General features: G+C 37.2%; 1 protein-coding gene across 6 annotated transcripts in view; it reads left to right on the top strand.

Moving 5' to 3' along the window:
• Positions 1 to 19956, top strand: part of USP54 (ubiquitin specific peptidase 54) — a 97807-nt gene that overhangs the window by 51950 nt on the left and 25901 nt on the right. For all 6 annotated transcript variants that reach the window (XM_085229910.1, XM_085229908.1, XM_085229909.1 and 3 more), the window contains 7 exons: positions 7174 to 7308; positions 9750 to 9863; positions 9992 to 10074; positions 12465 to 12570; positions 15194 to 15340; positions 17158 to 17307; positions 18787 to 18955. In XM_085229910.1, coding sequence (XP_085086036.1) covers positions 7174 to 7308; positions 9750 to 9863; positions 9992 to 10074; positions 12465 to 12570; positions 15194 to 15340; positions 17158 to 17307; positions 18787 to 18955 — 904 coding nt within the window. The remainder of the gene's footprint in view (positions 1 to 7173; positions 7309 to 9749; positions 9864 to 9991; positions 10075 to 12464; positions 12571 to 15193; positions 15341 to 17157; positions 17308 to 18786; positions 18956 to 19956) is intronic.

Here is a 19956-nt window from a genome sequence, read left to right on the forward strand (position 1 = left end):
CAAAGATTTCCCTGATATTCATAGTGTTACCAATTCAAATATTATCCAGATATATAATAGTTTAAGTCAAATTGGGGATGTACACCTCCTCCCCACCCCCAAACCAAACCAAAAAGCCCCTCACAGACATCAGAACCATAGGTTATCTTGCATGTAACTGGAGAACTGGGGCTCCTACACAAACAGGGTATGCATGAGGGATAATCTCATATTATGGAGATGAATGCATTCATCTTCGTGAACTCCTTAAGCAAGACATTAATGAGGGAGGGGGAAAAAAAAAAAAGCTATTTTCAAGTATTTACTTGTTCTCTACTGCCCTCTGGATCAGTGGTTCTCAAACTGCTTTTTTTTTTTTTTTTTTTTTTTTTTCTGAAGGAGTTGAGGCTGTCTGATGCATGGTATGTGTAAACTTGTATATGAAAATTGTGATGATGTGCTTAATATGCACTTATTACTGCAGGTATCACCTAGATGAGTTGTGTCCCAGTGCAGCCAGATCATCCCTTCCCATCGTTGCTTGTCTTTTCCCCTGCTCTGGTCTTCTTGTCTGCACTGGAAACCTGTAACTGTTGTCCTGCCAGGGTATTGCCATCTTAGCTTGTAGGCCTTTGACATCCTCTTTCTCTTGAATCTTGCCTTAGGCTTTGCTAAGATGAGGGAGAAGATATGGCTGGATCCAGTGGGAAGCCAAGAATTTGGAGCTCTATACCATGCGAAAATCTCCTATTAGGGTCTGGGGAGAGGTAATTAGCTTTGCATGCTGCCAGGTGGACCTGTCCAAGATTCTGCCCAGACTGAGTGAGGATGGGGCAGGATGTGTTTGCTTTTCTCCAAAGCATGCTGGCATGTTCTGCTTCCAGCCTAGCCTGGGAAGGGGGCAGTACCCGGGGAAAAGAGTCTCCATCCCACCCCTTCTCTCCAGCTTGCCTTGGCAGGATACTTGCTGTGTTGGGCAGAGAGGGTTCACGCTCTTTCCCAAATTTGAACAGTTGCTTTAAGGGGAGCATTCTCTTCCTTATGACTCTAGAGGAAGATAATCTCCACTAGGCTAAATTTAGCCTTTGAAAAACAACAAAGTAGTTATTTTTTTATACATGCTTGGCTTGCTGCAACTGTTTCTAGGGATTCTGATGTCATGCACAGTATTTACTGTAAATGCTCAGCTATCTCCCTAAATATTATTTAGAATTTTAATTTTATTTATAGAAAGAACAATCACAGGACAGTGATGTGTCATATTGGATATCAAATCACATCTTAGTTTTGTGCCACTGGAGATATCCATTTCATAAATTCTTAAAGTGGAATTGTTTTAAAACTTGCTAAGCTACCTGGCTGTGTTTGTGAATTAAGTAGACATAAGCTCTTTGCCCACTTTGAAAGAATACTGCATCAAGAGCTGTTTAAAAAAAAAAAAAAAAAAAAAAAAAAAAAAGAGAGAGCTGCAGACTCTGTACTGGAAACCCAAACACTGTTCCTTAAGATTTTATAGCATTATAGAATGTTGGGTTTTCTTGGTAAGTAGGTATCTTTGTTGCGATGCCATTTGCCTGCTATAACATTGGAACAGCTTTTTGATTTATCATTGATGTTTAAGTCTACTTTATTCTGTTATGTTTTCCTTTTTCTAGAGTATGACTTTGCTTTGGTGTGTGTTTATCACAGCTGGAAGGGAGCAGGAAGGGGGAAATCCGTTCACTGAGCTAAGCGTGCCACAGAGAGTTTGTTCTCCTTCCAGGGATTGTACTGGGAGCTCTGTAGTGCCAGGATATCGGACAGGGTGTTTTTTGTAGTTTGCAAAGAAGAATACTCTATTGATTGATAAATTCCAACAGGGCTGTTCTTTTTTGTGATTTTGTCATGTGCAACAAAAGCAGGAAGAATGTGAATTTTCTGTGTAGACTGTTGTTTTCTAAGGTGAAAACCGAGAACAATAGGATATTAGAATGCTTAAAGAAATGGAATGGCAATGATGCATGGTTCTGATTAGGCACCTGTTGGAAATGTAGGGATTTCTTATGGAACGTTTGTATCATGGTTGAGACATTAAGTGAAAAGTTGATTGCAAAGAGTCAGAGTACAGTGTATTGTATTTTATATATATATACATATATATATATATAATGTATCTGTTGTCTTTTTTTTTTTTTTTTTTTCAATTGGCACTTGCAGTTAACTCCTGGACAAAAGTAGTTAGCAGCAAAACAGTTTCTTGAGTTAATGAACTGGTAATTGAAGCTTCCAATTAATTATTGCCTTTTACTTAATTTTGTTAGTAGGCAGGTGATGTATGACTTTAAAATCCATACTGGGAGGTGACATTAATGTTTAGGGTACAGAGTGAATAACAATATAGATCAGACTGTAAAAATTGCGTAGGTTGGTTGTTATCAGATGTGGAGGTTTAAAACGTGATCTGAAGAGACAAATATGGCCAGTATTACTTGCGCTAGTGAAGCCAAATATAACATGAGGGAATGTGAGAGGGAAATGTGAGCTAATGGAAATATGGTAGGTGGAAATTTAGGAGATTGGTTGGGAGAAGCATGAATTTAGCAGCCAGCATTTTTATTGATTTTTTTTTTTAATGTGTTGGTATATGAACGGGATGTCGCATCAGGAGAGGAGAGTTTTTGCTAAAAGATAAACTTTAAACACAGGGAATAGTAAAGCATTTTGGACGAACGTGTTTTATTCTGTGAAAGAAATATCATGATGCAGTGCTGTCTCCATTCAGAAGGAACTTCTGCTCAGTGCTGGAGGAGAATAGTTGATTCTCAGAAAGCTGCCAAGAACAGAACTCAAATTTATAGTGCATGGGCACTGGTCTGATTCAATAGTTATTGCCAAGTCTAAGCTTGTTCCATCAATCTGGACAGATACACATTGGAGATGTCAATGTACCTCAAGTAAATTGAATACTTCTTTCCTAAGGAGACAGTGAATTGCAGGCACCATTAGAGATAATTTGGAACAGATCTTTTAGAGGAGGGTAAGGGAACTCACAGTTATTTCAGCTTCACAGTCTTGAAAATAAGAAGTCTAAAACATCAATCCCAGAACTGCCTCAAAGAATAGTGACTGTCTTGTACTCTAACCAAATGAAGCATGAATCATTTTATGATAATGCGTGTGAATTTTGGAAATCTGAAGAAGAAAGCCGGGTTTTAACTTGAGTAATTGCATAATAAGGTTTCTTTGTGTCAAACTGTAAGTTGTTCTCCTTTGAAGCTTCAGAAAGTTTGTACTGATTCCCACACTTCCCAAACTGGAGGAGATAATTCTGGGAGAGCGCTGACACAGCAATCTCCTGTTCTGGCAGATGTCAAAAGCCCAAACCTGTCGTGGAAATAACAGGAAGCTTCCAGTTAGAAACTAAGAAAAAACCACTTGAATGGTAATAAACCAAGTGAGGCTCTGGAACAGATTGCCTGGAGTGGTTAAGAAATTTCCAGTTTTGGATGCCTCTGAGCAAGCTGGCCTAAGACCAACTATGTGAAGAATATAGCTGATCCTGACATAGTACTTGGGCATGAACCAGATGCAACTTGATTGGCTTCAGCAATTTATTTCAGTTATATTCTGCTGTCTGTGCTACCCTTTCCAGACCTTCAAAGATTTGTGGAGGAGATGGGGTAGAGAGAAAGGGATGGGTCTCTTTTAAATAGGGCTCAGGAATGCAGTGTTGTTGAAAACGTGTATCCTATCTGATAAATCCCATGCTCATACTCCTCTATATTGGCTATTTCCAACATTCCAATTGCAGATCATTAGTGTAGAATTCCAAGTCCTGTTGTTAATTCAATATTAGGAATTGTTCCCTTTTTATGCTGAGCCTGGATATGTTTATATCTGTGTACAAAAATACATTTTTCAGTTCTGCTGCTTTGATTGGAGATACTGGAAAGTGGTAAAATAGGAAAGACTTTTCTTGTTCAGAAGGCTTTTAGTAATGTCTTTTTCATATTGCGGCTCTTAAGGATACTCTCAACTTTGGAATGTGTTGGAATGCGGCCATTTTGGGACATCAGCACTGTGAATACACTAATGAGCTTTTCAGTGTCAGGTGAAGAAGCTTTTGAAAGAAAACAGAATTTGAATGTTTCATGTATGAAGCTTCCATTAAGCTCCAGAAGCACTTGGAGAAACGGTGTCCTGAAAACTCCTGGAGCAGGACCAGCAGTGCTTTCCTGGTCTGCACCCAGCTGGCTTTCAGACCTGTGTGGGGAACATATGTAAGTGACTAACAGCATAACTCAAGGGCAAGATCTCAAATTAAGGAGAGAGATCCAGCTTAGATAACCTGAAACGATGAAACAGCAGGAAGTGCCACACCTGTCCATCTAAGTCTGAGAGACAAGAAAGACTTGCTCTGAAGAAAAGGTGAGCAAAGAATGTGTCTTGAAAAATAAGGAGAGAGGGAAACAACTCCCCTATCTTGTTCAGAACTCCCCAAAGAAAAGATTTTTTTTGCTGTTTTTCTTAAATTAAAAAAAAAAAAAAGGGCAAAGCCAGCAACAACACTTGGTTCAAAGTGCATCTGACTCTATTTCAGGTGTTTTTTGGGGCTTCCTATAAGACACAAGTGGTGCGTTTCAAAGGACTTTAAAGATTTGACCTTTAAGATTGTTCATTGTTTTTAAGACATTTCAATCTTCATAATTTAAAGAAAACTATGCCATTCCAAGTATTGAAGGACATTCTATCTAATACTGGGGTCTTTTGCTGCTTGATTTTACATAATAGAATTCTTCATGATATTCTATAATACTGCTAGATTATTTCTGTTCTAAGATTATGGTAACTGTGATTTCATAATTCTTGGCTGTTATATTTACTAAAAGATTTTTTTTTATTTCTGTTCTTTGCTTTTTATCATGAAGTCTGCAATTATTTTGTGATGCCAAAAAAAAAAAAAAATTAAAAGTGGAGGGTCTTCTGGGAAACTCAAAGAGCTGCTTATAATCATCAGGATCACATTTTTGTTCCTGAATCTTTTTATGTTACCTATTATGGACTTTACAGGTAAAAGTGAAGTATGCTTTTTCCAGAAATATGGTTGCTTGGTGGCTTCTGCTTTTAACTTGAGAGGAGCCTATGCTGATTCTCCCCCTACCAAAAGTGCAGTCGTTTCTGAGCTCTTTGGGGCTAACTATGACCTGTCCATCAGTTCCCTGCTGCTCAGTTGCCTGCTAAGCTGCTAGGCAAGTGCCTCAGTTTCCAGATCTATAAAGTGAGACCAAAGATAACCAGAATGAACATGTTTCTGAAGCACAGTCATGAATACTTCAAGGTGCTCTTAAATCCCTTAAAGGGAGGAGCTTAAATAGGGTGGAATTGTTTTTCACTGTTTTTGTTTTTAGATGTCTGCTGAGATGAGAAAAATCTACTAATGCAACAACAAGAAACTTGCTCTGTTGTCAGTGGGATAGAAATTGAAATTGGGATTGTTAAGGACCAGCTTGGATATTCTTTCAATTTTTATATATGTAAATGTAAGGTAGCTGAGGAAAGGTATTATCTGTAACTCATGAGATGGGAGACTTTAATTGCCTCACAGCCTTCTCTTTATTACAACTTTCCCTGTTATTATCTGATATTCTAATAAATGTGGTGTCAGAAGAGCTACCTGTCTTCAGCGTTGCTGGGCCCTCACCCATCAATCAACACTGGAAACGTTACCAAAATAAAAATACCGGTGAAGAGAGATGCATGTTTTACATCTGTATTAGATAATCTGTCAGTATTATAAATTCTACCATTTCCATAGCCAGGAATGAAGCAGACCGGATTTGTTTGTGTGGCTGTGCAGTGACTGGAACATTCTGCATTCTTTCATCTTCCTCAAAGCAGCTGAATTAAGCAGACGTCCCAGTCTACCTGTTCATTTCCTGATAAGAAGCAAATAAGACCGGTTAAAGGAGAGAAAGATTCAGATTATTTATTTCTAGTGAATATTGGTTCTAAATATGCTGGAGAGAAGCTTTCAGTAATTAAGGGGAGAAGTAACAGGAATGAATGCTGCTACAGGTTCTCATCACAGATTGGAAAGAAAACCAAGCCAACAAACCACTTTGGAGCTAGCTTTCTTATTTTCTTGTACTTGTCTAGAAGACAGAAAAGCCAAGTAGTTAACGACTGAAGATATTGTTTTAATTGCAGTAAGAACAAGATTTTTGAGTGATCTTTAAGAAAGTTGTGTGGAAAGGTTTAGAGGCAAATGAAATTTTGAGATCAGTGCTGATGAAGAAACTCATTTGTCATAAAAATTAGAGTAAGAACAGTTTGAAAATAAGGTCTAGAATTTTTCACTTACTGAGGAGCTTGTGTACCATATTATTCTGTTTTCTTTTGTAGGAGGGCACAATGAAAATTAAATAATTCAGAAAATGTTTTAGAGATTATGCACACAATAGAAGTTGGGTCTTCTTCAGTTGGGAATATATGTTGAACTTTCACGCAGATAACTCACACTTTCAATTATAATGCTTCTTTTTAGGACTACTTATTGCAAGTCATTACCCAGATGAGCTGTGAGATATACAGGTGTTAAAATAACAGGTACCTGAAGCAATTGAACAGCTGGCCATAGATAGGAGCTGCTGTTCACGTAATGCATTTTTCTCTCCTTATGCTGACCCAGTCATCATCTGATTCTTACCTATTTGTGCTTATTTAAAGTAAATAAATTCCTGAAAGATTGCAAGCAACACATTGTGGGCTAAGAAGTTAGGAAAGCCATGAGTGAGAGAGGAAAGAAAAAAGCATGTGTAGGAAGAATGCTACTGATGTGAAGTTAAAAAGTCAAGCTGGGAAAATAGGAGTAAAAAGTGAAGAAGTTTTGATGTCCATTGTATTTGTTTCAGGAATCAGAGTTGGAGGAAGGTCTAAGGATGATTATCGTGCAGGAAAGCTGGCCCTGGGCTCCCAACCCTCCCTTCTTTGCTTCTATGTTCTTTGAAAGGAAAGGAAGGAAAGCACCAGGAAGATAGATAACAGCTTCAAAGGAGAAACCCCTAGGATTTTTTATTGTGGTTACTTTACAGTACAAATATCTTTATTGCTTGGTCAATGTGAATTAAAAGCTTCTTGTTTGTTTTCAGACAACTTAGTGGTTGTGTGTTTGAAAATACAGTGGTTAAACTTTTTGTTTGTTTGTTTTCTTACTAGAGTATCTTCAACCAGTTTCAATGTAGCAGTGAGAAAGTGCTGCCTTCAGATGCCCTACGCACAGCTCTTGCAAAGACATTTCAGGATGAGCAGCGGTTCCAGCTGGGCATTATGGATGATGCTGCTGAATGTTTTGTGAGTATGACTGAAAGATGATCAGAAGGCATAGATGCAAACACTCCCACTACACAGTCAGCTCCCCACCCCAATTTCAATGGACCTTGCGTCCTCAAAAAAGTCACCAAGCTTTAGGTGTCCAGTGGGGGATCCAGCATTTGTTTTAAGAACTATCACTAATGATTTTGAAATGGAAACATCAGTATTACATACTTAAATTTCAACTTCACATATATTCTGCTTGTAGTCTCAAGTATATGTTTGATAGGAATTGTTTTTATAATAAAAAATTCTCTCCATGCTTTTCAAAATTCTGATACAGGCTATGATACTAAAACCTCACAAACATAATGCTCACAATCAAAGAAAGCAATCGAGTTTCCTCATCTGCAAACACTTAGAATTGGTCATTAGTGCAAAGTCTTTGTCAGCACCAACAAAATTGTCAGTTGGGGTTGCTTGCTTATCTTCTTCTATAACCTTTATATAGGTAAAGATCTTTGTGAAGATCTGCCATGTCCTGCCTTGGCCCCCCTCTTCCCAAATTTCTCTTAGCAGATATACCTTAGAAAATCTTATATTTTCTGAAATTCAGACCTGGTCTGAATTGTTAAGCTTTTTGAAGAAGAGTTAGACCAAATAAGTAAAGTTTGTTCAGGTAGTACTGAAAGGAGTACTGTGCACTGAAAAAATACTCCATATTATACTGTGGCCAGGACCATTGACTTCTCTTGTTCTTGCTCCACTGTTGTGCCATTCTGACTATTACTGTTCACTGAAGATGCTTTGTCCAGCCAGAACTGTGTGCTAACAATTCTGTGAACAAGGTTGTACGTGTTCACTGAGATTTGTTCTCTTTTATTATCTTCACTTTGGTGATATTGTTGATACAGTAGGCACTGCAAGAGTGACTTGGGATGTTAGTTTTAAGGATCACCTCAAAAATATAAAAGGATTTTGGGTGTTGACACGCAAATCTTAAATCCTTAGTTTGACCTACTGTGATTATTTTTTTCTATATAGGAACTTTTTCTTCTCTTATGTTCATGTTTTCTTCTTTTCCTTCTTTATTTTCATGTATTTCTTTAAGTAGGAGGTATTTTTGTCTTGCTGAACTACTGACTCCTTTCCTTCTTGGAAATGGTGTCTGTGGGTGTATGCATACTACCTGGATGTTAAGAAAGATATTACTTCTTAATCCAATTACAAACACGTTGGTATTACTACTGCAGTGTAAAACTCCTCTCAGGCAGAGCACCATTGAGTGGATTAAATCTTTCATTTCCTGTACCTGCCTAATTTGACATTTGCAATGTAGGAAATTATTGTAAAGTGATAAATTCATAGAACTATTGTAGTTCTTAGACTAAATGGACTGCTAATGGAATTATGATAACGCAAGCTACTCTATGTTTGTGGAGTACCATGGCAGAGTAATGGTATAGAAAAACAGTATAGTTTAATAGGCCTGCTCAAAATGGGAATAGATTGTAACAATAAAGCTTCAAAGTGAAACAAAAGAGATGAGCCTACATAGGAGACTGTCAACACAGCTTTGTCAAATCTGTGTGCAGCTGAGCACATGTACAGAGGTCTGTATGTAGTACAACATGGGAACTTCAGATTTAGTTTGTTTCTTGAGAAATCTAATCTAAATAGTTCATTTTGTGTTACAGGAGGAGTTACCACAGTCATGTTTGTTAGGTTAATTGTACTGGCACGAAGGCAATAAAAACTGGTAGAAATTCTGTTCTGAGGTTAAGTTTTAAGGCAGAGATAATTCCAAAGCTTTTCACTTAACCTTTTCTGCCCTAAAGGCAGGGATTCAGTTTAAGTGGCAAAAGATCTTAAATTCCTGTGTTAAGGGGAAATTGTACTAGGACAGAGCTGTTTTGCCTACTAATCAGTCTTGACCTGATTGCTGCAAATCTATATCAACCATCCGTGCAAGTCATGCTGGTGGTGAAAACTGCTGCTGGAAGAGGAGGCAGATTTCTTCTGTTGGTCCCAGTTAAATGTTGCTAGCAATGTGAGGAGAGGAAAATAAATCCTCAGATTTATTTAAAACAGATGGCATTGTCTAGAAAATTTTCAGTGCTTTTGTTTCACGTGAAACTTAATCTACCTCTTCATTTATTAGTTTTCTCCCTCTTTCATAAAATGTAGATTATTTGTCATATTTTGAAACTCCTGTGTAGTGTAGAAATTGATTTAGGGTTACTTGGTGCTGATGAGGAGAACTTAGTAGCAACCAATGTAAAATTGTGGAGCTGTTCTTTCTGCTCCGTTTGGTCAAATCCATGCACTTTTGATTATTGGGCAGACTGATCAATGACAGAATCTTCAACTGTTCCAGTAAATAAGATAAATGGTTATTTGGTGTAGCATTTCAAAGTCAATGTGCCATTTTCTTTTACATTTGAAACTACTTTTTCACTCTTTCTTGTCTCTTGGACTAGGAAAACCTGTTAATGCGAATTCACTTCCACATTGCGGATGAGACAAAGGAAGATATTTGCACTGCACCGCATTGCGTTTCACATCAGAAGTTTGCAATGACCTTGTTTGAACAGGTGAGATGATGCATGTTTTATACAAATCGCCACTTCTCAGCCTCGTGTTTTAATCTGAAGATGTGTAGCTTTGGACCACCAAAAAAAATCTTATCTGTATAATACTTTCTCTTTTTCTTTCTCTTTAGTGTGTTTGTACCAGCTGTGGTGCCACTTCTGACCCATTACCTTTCATCCAGATGGTACATTATATTTCCACAACATCGCTTTGGTGAGTTCAATTTATTTTTTTTTTACAGGGAAGAGAACTTATTTATGCTACTGTTACCATTTGATCTTCACCTTCATAATGCTAATTGTCCAGAAGATGATTTGTACAGAGTTGGTGGAGCCTTTATAACCACTACAAAGGGCATGAGAGTTTAGTGGAACAGAAAATAACTTAGGCATTGTTCAATGTATCTTTTCTGTTTAGTCCGTATTCCCTTTCAAACCAGAGCTAACTTAAAGCTTTATCAGTCTGCTCTGAGTTTTGTGCAGCTGAGTTTTGGAAAGTTCAAGGACAGAAATTGCATTATCTCTCTGGACTGGCTGTTCCAAAGCTTTACCTCTCAGTGTGATTTTTATTTCTTTTTTTCCCGATATATTCAACCCTTTCCTGGCTCTATGCAGGACTTATTCCAATCCAGTTCCACATACATCTGTTGTACTGGGAAGGGGGGGGGGCTCATAAAAGTGGTTACAATGCTCTGGATGTTTCCTTGTTGTTACTGAATAGAGAGAAACAATTACTTTGCTCAACTTGCATGCTAAAGCCCAGTAATTCTGTTGACATTCATCACTAGAGTGCACTCTATGGACTGCAGATTCTGTGAACCTGAAGTTCCAACTAGGTTTTGGTCCACTTTGTATTCATACAATGGCTTGGATTTGAAGGGACCTTGAAGATCACCCAGTTCCATTCCCCTGTCTTGAGTAGGGTTGCCAATTGCTAAATCAGGCACTAGATTAGTTCACACAGGGCCCCATGCAACCTTGAACACCTCCAGGGAGTCTATTCCAGGGAGCAGCATCTGTAGCTTATCTGGGTAACCTGGTCCAGTGCCTCACAATCCTCTGAGTAAAAAATGTACCCCTAACATGTATATCTCCCCTCTTTCATTTTAAAACTGCCTCCCCCTTATCCTATCACTATTAGACCTTGTAAAAAGTTGGTCTCCCTCCTGTTTATAAGCTCCTCTGAAGTACTGGAAAGCTGCAGTGAGGTCTCCACAAGCCTTTTCTCGAAACTGAACAAGCTCAGCTTCCTGAACTTTTCTTTGTAGGAGAGGCATTTCAGCTCTCTGATCATCTTTCTGGCCCTCCTCTGGACCTGCTCCAACAACTCCGCATCTTTCTTTTGCTGGGAGCTCCATACCTGGACAAAGTAGTTCAGATGAAGCCTCCCCAGGGCAGAACAGAGGGGGACAGTCATCTCCCTTGCTCTGTTGTCCACCCTTCCTTTGATACAGCCCAGGATGCAGTTAGCTTTCTGAGAGTTTACCTTTGCAGTCTACACCTCCCAGTTTGGCCACAGGAACAATGTAGAAGACTCAGAAGTCTTGCTAGAGACCAAATGAGAACTCACTGTTCTCCTCTTGTCAATAGAGCTTATCTTTTCATGATAGGAATTAGTCAACTTAGTCATGCATAGCTTGTCTGTGGAAAATCTGACAGTTGTGATTCACCTTCTTATCATTCTTATGACAAGGTGATTTCCAAGGGGATATTTGGTCTATTTGTCTCCCCAGATAGTAGAGCAAGATTGACCAGTCTTAGTTTCTTGATTACTCTTTCATGTCAGTGCTAAAGGTGGGTATAACACTTGGTCTTTCTAGTTGCTGATTGCCATGACCTTTCATTAAAGGAGCTGGTTCTCTAGCTCTGTTACAGTTCTGCTGAATGAATTGTAGAAGAGGGAAGCTGATTTTTCTCATCCTTGCTGCTCAGTTAAAACCTGCCATAACATACTAGAGGCATGACTGTTGTTTGTTTCTGTCTTGAAATTTTGACTGGAATGAAAAACTCTTCATTTGTTGTCCTGCATGAGGGGCATAGCCTCAAAAGGTAGTCTTGAAAGCTGTTAATTGAGTAATGTAAAGCAAGATGTTGTTCCTCCTTGTGGCTGCTACCTGCTACATTTATTAGAAGAGCAGCAAAATAGTCATGTAAACTGTATTCAATACTTAACATTATAGAGATTTTTTAATATAGAGTTGCACATTATTTAAAAAAAAAAAGCCCCAAAAGAGTAGTATGTTTATTTACCTCATAAGACATGTTAAGCTTGAGGCCGTTAGTATTCTTGTGTACTTACTGTTATTTTTCTTTTAACATGGACAGTGAAATCAATTGAATACTGTTTTTCACCTGTAGTTTCCTCAGTAAGGATGTGCTTTGCTGTGCTACTTCAATAATGTGGTTGCTGAAGGGGAGTGTTTTTAATCATATGATTTTTCTGTGCTACAACCTTAAATGGTTTGCATTTAACTGGTCCATAACCTTTTAAATATAAAAAATGTTGTGCAAGTTAAGGTTCTCAGTTTTTCAGTGAAACACTCTTAATGTGTTTTGTATTTTTCTGTTTTTGTTAAAATTTGTTTCCTATCCTTTATGCTAAAGCAATCAAGCTATTTGTATGCTGGAGAGACGTGAGAAACCCACTCCAGATATGTTTGGAGAGCTACTACAGAATGCCAGCACTATGGGAGACCTGAGAAATTGTCCGGTTAGTATGTTTAGTTTTCTTCTGAGCAGGGCAGACAGGACAGAAGAGTTAACAGATTACACTGGTATGTATTTTTTAACTCATGAGCATTTTTCAAGATTTAGTTCAAAGGAATGTTAAGGGAAAGGATAGATGAGATTTTTCTTTGGGTTTGAATTCAATGCTTCTCAGTTATTTAATGAAGAAAAAGAAAACTGCTGATGCTGAGTGCCTCACTGAAAATTTTTAAAGCCTCCAATGCCAACGTATGATGCTGCAATTATTCTTCTTTTATCCTATGAAGAAATTTCTCAGACCTTAACTAAAGAAACAGAAGTGAAAGAGAACGTGGAGACTTTATCTTTTTATGGGAGATCTGCATTTTGGCTATGGTTTTGATTAGCTAGGCTTTCTAGGAGTGTTCCAGAAATTCATCCAGTTTCTCTGGTGATTTTTTTTTTTTTTTCTCCTGTGAAAGCAGTGTGTACCATCAGTAATAAGAGCATGAGAAAAGAAGTACTTACTTCTTAAAGAATCTTCCCAGTAGTACCGTGCTGTGGCACAGGTAGTAGAACTTCTGCACCAGTTACTGTAATTGCTTGTAGAAGGTCAGTTGTTTTGCCTGGATAATCTTCCATTCAACTTCCCTCACAATCTTTCAATTGGAATAAATTTTTCTGTTGGTACTGTACTTGCATCATGTAGCCAAAATTGATCAAAGGGGAAGAGAAAAGAACAGCCACTTCTTATTGTCAGAGGTTATTCCAACGGTGAGGGATTGTAGACTAGCCGGTATGTCTGCAAGAGCTATGGCAAAGGCAGGAACCATCACACAAAATCTGAGGAGGTATTGTTTCAAATTTCTGAATGAGGTATACTGTTCGGAGTATGGGAGATGCTGACCAGAAAATGTGTGATGGTTTGCATTTAACTGGTCCATAACCTTTTAAAAACAATTACTGTATATGCTAAGTTGATAATCATAGGCTGCTGTTCTTAAAAATGTTACTGCCTAAAAATGCTTACTGCTACACAGTAAAAATCTAACAGTCTGACTGAATTATAAATGCATACATTAATTAGTTTAAGAAAAATAAAAGTGGTTTTATATAAAACTAACTTTTTCCCCTTCAAATCATAAGACTGTGATTTGGTTCTAAAACAAGTTTGATATCTTCTATCTTTTAATTTGGGTACATTCAGATTCAGAGTTTTAAATAAGTATGTAACAGCCATCATCAAACTTCTTTACATATTTATTAATACTTTGGGCAGGGAATAGCTGCATAATTGTTGCTTTGTATAATACCACTGTTCAGTGCCTCATGAGCCTGCTGTTTAGCAGTAACAGGCTCTAGCAGGAATGGCTTGTGTGTCCAATCCCTGGGGCTGCTGTACACATTTCCATTCTATGACTACCTCCCCACCAGCCCTCTGTAGCTTCTAACTTTGAAACTTTCATTTTTAGTCTCCATTCAAATATTAAATTCTTTTTTTTTTTTAGGAGATATTGGTGAATATGTGGTTTTCCTTATCTCAGTAAAAGAAATGAAGATACTCATGTTTTAAACAACAACAAGTCTTAAGATATTTAATAACTAAAACATGATTATTTAGTAGAAACACTAAGATGTTCTTTTTGAAGATGAACAGGATTGTAACTGTGAAATAAACAGCTGGGTGAAATTGCTTGCCAGCTCTTGCTGACCTTTTCTTAGTTTATTTGGGAAGCATTCTTACTGATGTTTAACTAAGGCTGGACTACTAGAAGCTTCACTAGCATGACTAATTAGGATTTTGTATTATTCTTGTCTTGCAAAAAGTGCTCAGGTTAGCAGGAGGAGCAAAGATGATGACTATCTGAGAGTAAGATAGTTGGTTTTTTGTTCGTTTTGGTGAGGTAATCCACAGAATTGCTTGTACTTTGAATACCTGTTGCAAAATGTGTATGTAGTGATCTTTGATATAAATGTCTGATATCTACGTGTAAGCATCATCTTTCTATCTGGAATGGAAAAAAAAAAAAAAAAAAAAAGCCTACAACCACACATGTACTTGGTTAACTTTCTAAACTGTTGTCAGGAAGGAGCTCCTTATGTCCTCGTTTCTAGAGTTGCAGTGTCAGAAATGAGTATATTAAATTCAGAAACTGTTCCCCATAGTGATGAGAAACTAATCTCATTTTGAAGATGCTCTCTTTCTGGGATCTTTTCTGTGTGACCCACCCCAGGGGGAAAGTGAGTGCTCTAATGAGACTTCATCAAAGTTGTCCAGAAAATAAAAAGATAATGCTCTGCTTCCTAGAATTACAGTGATAATCTCTTAATTCAGATGGTGGGTTTTTTCATGATGCTTTAAAGATGCCTATAATTCCAACAGATAATGGATCAGAAGAACCACTGAGAAATGTGTTAACTTCAAAAGCAAGCTTATCTCTGACAAATACTCTGGCTAGAGAATGGGGAAATGGCTGGTTGATAAGTAGAGATAGCAGTATTAAAAAGGAAAAAAAGGAAAACGAAACAAGAAATAAGCAATGAAGATCTGCAGTGGCAACTGTACTATTGAACTTTGCACTTGTTAATAGCTAGCACTAACATTGCAATAAACAGATTTATTTTCAATGTTTTATTTAAATTTTCAGAGTAACTGTGGGGAAAAGATACGTATTCGTCGTGTGCTGATGAACTCTCCACAGATCATCACCATTGGCCTGGTTTGGGATTCAGACCACTCTGATCTGGCTGAGGATGTTATTCACAGCCTGGGCACTTGCCTTAAACTGGGAGATGTGAGTATTTCGTATGAGGTCTGCTCTGAAAGTAATGCCTCCTATTGTTGGCCCATTATGTCAGAGGCAGATGCAGGTGGTATGACTGTAGAGGCTGCACCTTCCTGTTGATATTCTTTTACATTTTGTTGCTGTGTGACAGATGGCAGCAGAGAGGTAGTCTGACAAAATGATGTCTGATATGGAAATGCATGTAGAGCAAAGACATGTCACTGAATTCCTCTGTGCAGCAAAAATGGCACCCACTGCCATTCATCAATGTTTGCTGAATGTTTATGGTGACCAAACAGTGGGTGTGACACAGTGAGGCAGTGGCAACAGTGACAGTGGGTCACCTCCTCTGGTGCAGATTTTTAGGAGTGCAGAATGCAGGTTCCTCTTCGTTGCTGGAGAAAATGCACAGCTAGTGGTAGTGACTATGTTGAAAAATAGTGCTTTGTAGCTAAGAATTTGCTCTATCAGAGTGTTACCATCTTTGCACTTGTTATAGTTTTCATGGGAATAATTGGGAAACATTACTTTCAGAGGGACCTATGCATTTTAATTACCTCAAAATGCACAACTTTTCTCATAATAATTCATAGTAATGGATTGAATAATAAAAATAAAAAGTTGCTACCTTTACCTTTTTAGCTTCTATAAATAGAGGGTAGATCCAAAGATCTGATCTGCTTCCAAATGCTTCTCAAAAACTGTAAAAGTACCGGAATAGTTTCATATTCTCAACTTTATTAAGTTATTGTGGATGGTTCTTGAAAATAAGAAAAAAATACTCCAAAAAACAGTTTGTCTGAATAAAAACATGTGTAAGGGAATTTTAGGTTGTGATTTGTGCTGATTTTTATTAAAATACATCTGTACACTTTTCACTTTGAAGAGCAGTTTATTTCTATTACTTATGAAGATAAATTATGGTTTATGATTATTTAACTCTTTATCCTTTTAGTTTAAATGTGTGGTTGTAATGCTTAGGAGTTACTTAAAACTGAGCAGTTTTAAACTCAGATATGATGGCTGACATTGTTTGATTCACTGATAGGTTAAATTAAGTAGTGCACAGCATCCATGGGATTTGTCTTTTAGAGGATTTACTTAATCTAAATTAGATGATGTTTTAGTGCTGAATTGTATATATACTGAATTGTAGCTGTGTCCTACCGTAGCACTGAGATACTACATTAAAATACTTAAAATCAGAGCAAGTTAATGTGAAAGAAATGTAGTTGTACACAAAGTGCAGTACTTGCACAGTAAAGCACTAAATGCTCTAAAAATGACTGCAGTATATTTTTAAATAGAACGTGATCAATTAATATCAGAGGACAGATTTTTGTGTGGGACAAGTTCTTTTGACCTGCTGATATGTTCATTTCATCTTTTACATGATATTATCTTAAATTGAAGTCTGCTTGAGTCAAAAATAAATGCCAGCTGTTTAGTGTCAGAGCTGCATCGTTTCTACAAAGTAAAGAGGAAATAACAGATTTAAATAGTATTTCATAGAATCAGCAAGAAAAACACAGAGAATATGTGGGTAATTTCTTTCAGTGCATAGTTTTGCTTCTATAGATTTTTAGAGTCTCCAAGACTGACTTGATTCTTGAGCACCTGCTCGGTTGATAATCTGTTCCTGGTTTATGTCTCTATTTTTGCTTGAATGTTGGTTAATTACTTCAGTCTTTGTTGTCTTATTTTCTCTGTCTCTTGAAGTAAAAACAACTTATGCTTCTTGATAGTACCTTATGGTACGGAAGGCAATATTAAAATGCTGTGTTATTGATTTTTGACTTTCAATTTCCTTATCTCCCTTCTTGAAGCTCTTCTTCAGAGTAACTGATGACAGAGCAAAACACTCAGAGCTGTATTTGGTGGGAATGATTTGTTACTATGGAAAACATTATTCTACTTTCTTCTTCCAAACTAAAATTCGTAAATGGATGTACTTTGATGATGCTCATGTCAAAGAGGTAAGAAAATAATGTTTAGAAAAACTGTCTCTTTGAAAATTGCTAACTACTTGTGTGCAAATCCTTACTGATCTTTAAAGATTTTGAGAAATTTAATCTATTTTCCCACTCAAAACCCATAGCTTTGTACCTTTTCATGAGTAAAGCGTTCTTGGAAAAGCATACTGGAAATCTCAGAAGCGCACCATTTTTAGTTTTGTTGTGTTGGCTGATGTTCTTTCATGTTTTTTCAAACCCTATTGTTTGCGCACAAGGCTAACATGCTTCTCTTTCCCTTGCTGAGGAGCAACATTGCTATTTAGTGAGGGCTTTTGGGGTTGTTTATTGACCTATCTAGATGCCAGTCTTCCCTGGTAGTTGTTGCCAACAACAAATTTTCCACTTGTTTGTTCATTTCTTTTCAGCAATTGTGAAGTTCTTGACATTCCATATACTAGTGCTTGGATCTTGGCCCAGTGTTACTACATCCCATGAGTTTGTTTTTTTTTATTTTTTATTTCACACCACTTTCCTTTTATTCCTTCTTGTCATGGAGGCTCAAACATGAGAGAGGAAAACTTTCTCCTGTAGTCATGCCAGGCACAGTCTCAAAGGGAAAACTAATCCTTCAATTTGTTCTCAGTCACATTTGTTTGCAGCAAAACTGCCAATGATAGGTATTGCAGTGCTTTAGTTGAATTAACTGTGTATGGTGCAGTTTTGTTTCTTTCTTTTTAGAAAAGATGTTCAGTGCATTTAATAAAGTGTGTATTTGTATATGAGGAATATTTCTGAGATGATATGGTGATGATAATTACCTCATTTTTCAAAATGCTGTGGAGTTTGTTTTAGCAGCAGAAGAGATTCACACTCCACAGTGGCTAGCATTGACTTAAATTTGCTGTCACGCAGGAGATGTAATTTTTTGCTTACCGTTCATTTTGTTTATGGTGGTGGAAGGATTAAAGAGCTTTGTTAACTGATCTTTTGTTTTGACTGATGCAAAGTTTGAATGTTTGAAGGGATGAACAGCTTTTTATTAAAACAAAACAAAACAAAAAAAACAGTAACAACAAAGAAACCAAACCTTCTGAAAGGGAAGAATTGTTTTTGTAGTTATACTTTTAGCAAAAATTATGATTGTTTAGCCACAAAATGGTGAATATCTTGGTTTTAGCTGAACTGATTCCACTGTGTTCCAAATGTGTTCTTGACCAGATGATGCTGTAAATGATAATTTTCTTCTCAAATAAGCTGAGTCTCAGAGGAAAGGAAATGTCAGTTTTAAGAGATAGTTTGCTTGCAGTTAGGTTTTAGAAGTAATGTTCTTTTCGAAGTATTTTTCAACTTGTGACTAGCAGTCCTGAGGTGTCTTCTTCAGTACTGAATGTCGAAGAAGTGGAAGAATGTCAGTATAAAAAGATGGGGGGGAAAAAGAATCCTTACTGTAGAAAATTATGACAAAGTTGTCCTAATATTTTTTTGTTGTTGTTAATTCAGATTGGTCCAAAATGGAAAGATGTTGTGACAAAATGTATTAAAGGTCATTATCAGCCTTTACTGCTGCTGTATGCTGATCCGCGAGGAACTCCAGTGTCAACACAAGACTTGCCCCCTCAAGTGGATTTGCAGCAATATAGTAGGACTTGCTATGATAGTGAAGACTCAGGTAAACACTCTGGACTGCATGTTTATTCCTTTACTCTGTAGTGTTGTGTATGAAAAAATTTTATTTTGTTTTGAGTGTGTTTCTGTTAGCGGTTGTTACTTTTCAAAGCAGATCTAGAATTCTGAGGAGGATCTACAGTATTTTACCTTTGAACCTTTCTTCCAGTGGATAGCAATCTTTTAAGCATAAAAATAAAAGTTAGAGAAAAGATGGAAAAAAGAACTGAAGGGTCTATTGCGAAGTGGCTGTAGGGAGGAAGAATAACTGATGAATTCATGGACTGAGTTCATAAATCTATCAGTAGTTCTATCAGGAAAGGAATGATAAAATCATTCCAATCAAAGGAAGCTGCAGAATTAAGCTTGGGAGGGAAGTTAGGGAAAGGAAACATTAAGGAAACATCACAAATGCATCCTTTGTTGGGATAGTGAAAGAATCTGAGGGAAAGGAGAAGAAATACTGGGGATGGTAGGAAGAGAGAGCAAGAATTAGTGCAGTTATCAACCTTTGGCTTGTCTTTTTTAAAGTAACGTTTGAGATACAGACTGATTTGTGGGAAACTGAAGGAAAAGGAATTGGCAAAGGCTTATGCATGTGGGTGATGTTTACTTGATTCCTTTTTCATTAAAAAAAAAAAAATTACAACTGTAGATATGTAAGACTTAACAATGAAGATGCCAGTAATGCTTTTCTACTTCCTGAATTCTGTGTAATGTAGGTAGTCATTGAATTAGAAAGGTGTATCCAAATAAGTTGCTTCAGAGGTGATAACTTGGTCTGCTCTACGTATTGTTAGTGGTGTGATGGGCTGCTGGGTTACTGAATTTCTGGATGATTTTGGATGTTAAAGTAGGACCTCAGCCTATAGTAGTATGATTTATGAGCAATAGATATATTCTGAGAAAGACGTGCATTTGCAATGCAGATAAGGTGAAGACTAGAAATAGGGTTTAAGTTTATTCAATAATGGCTTAGCAAAGAAAATTGTTTCTGTTTTTGGA

This window comes from Meleagris gallopavo, chromosome 8 (genome assembly GCF_905368555.1).
Source record: "Meleagris gallopavo chromosome 8, MGAL_WU_HG_1.1, whole genome shotgun sequence".
Lineage (NCBI taxonomy): Eukaryota > Metazoa > Chordata > Aves > Galliformes > Phasianidae > Meleagris > Meleagris gallopavo.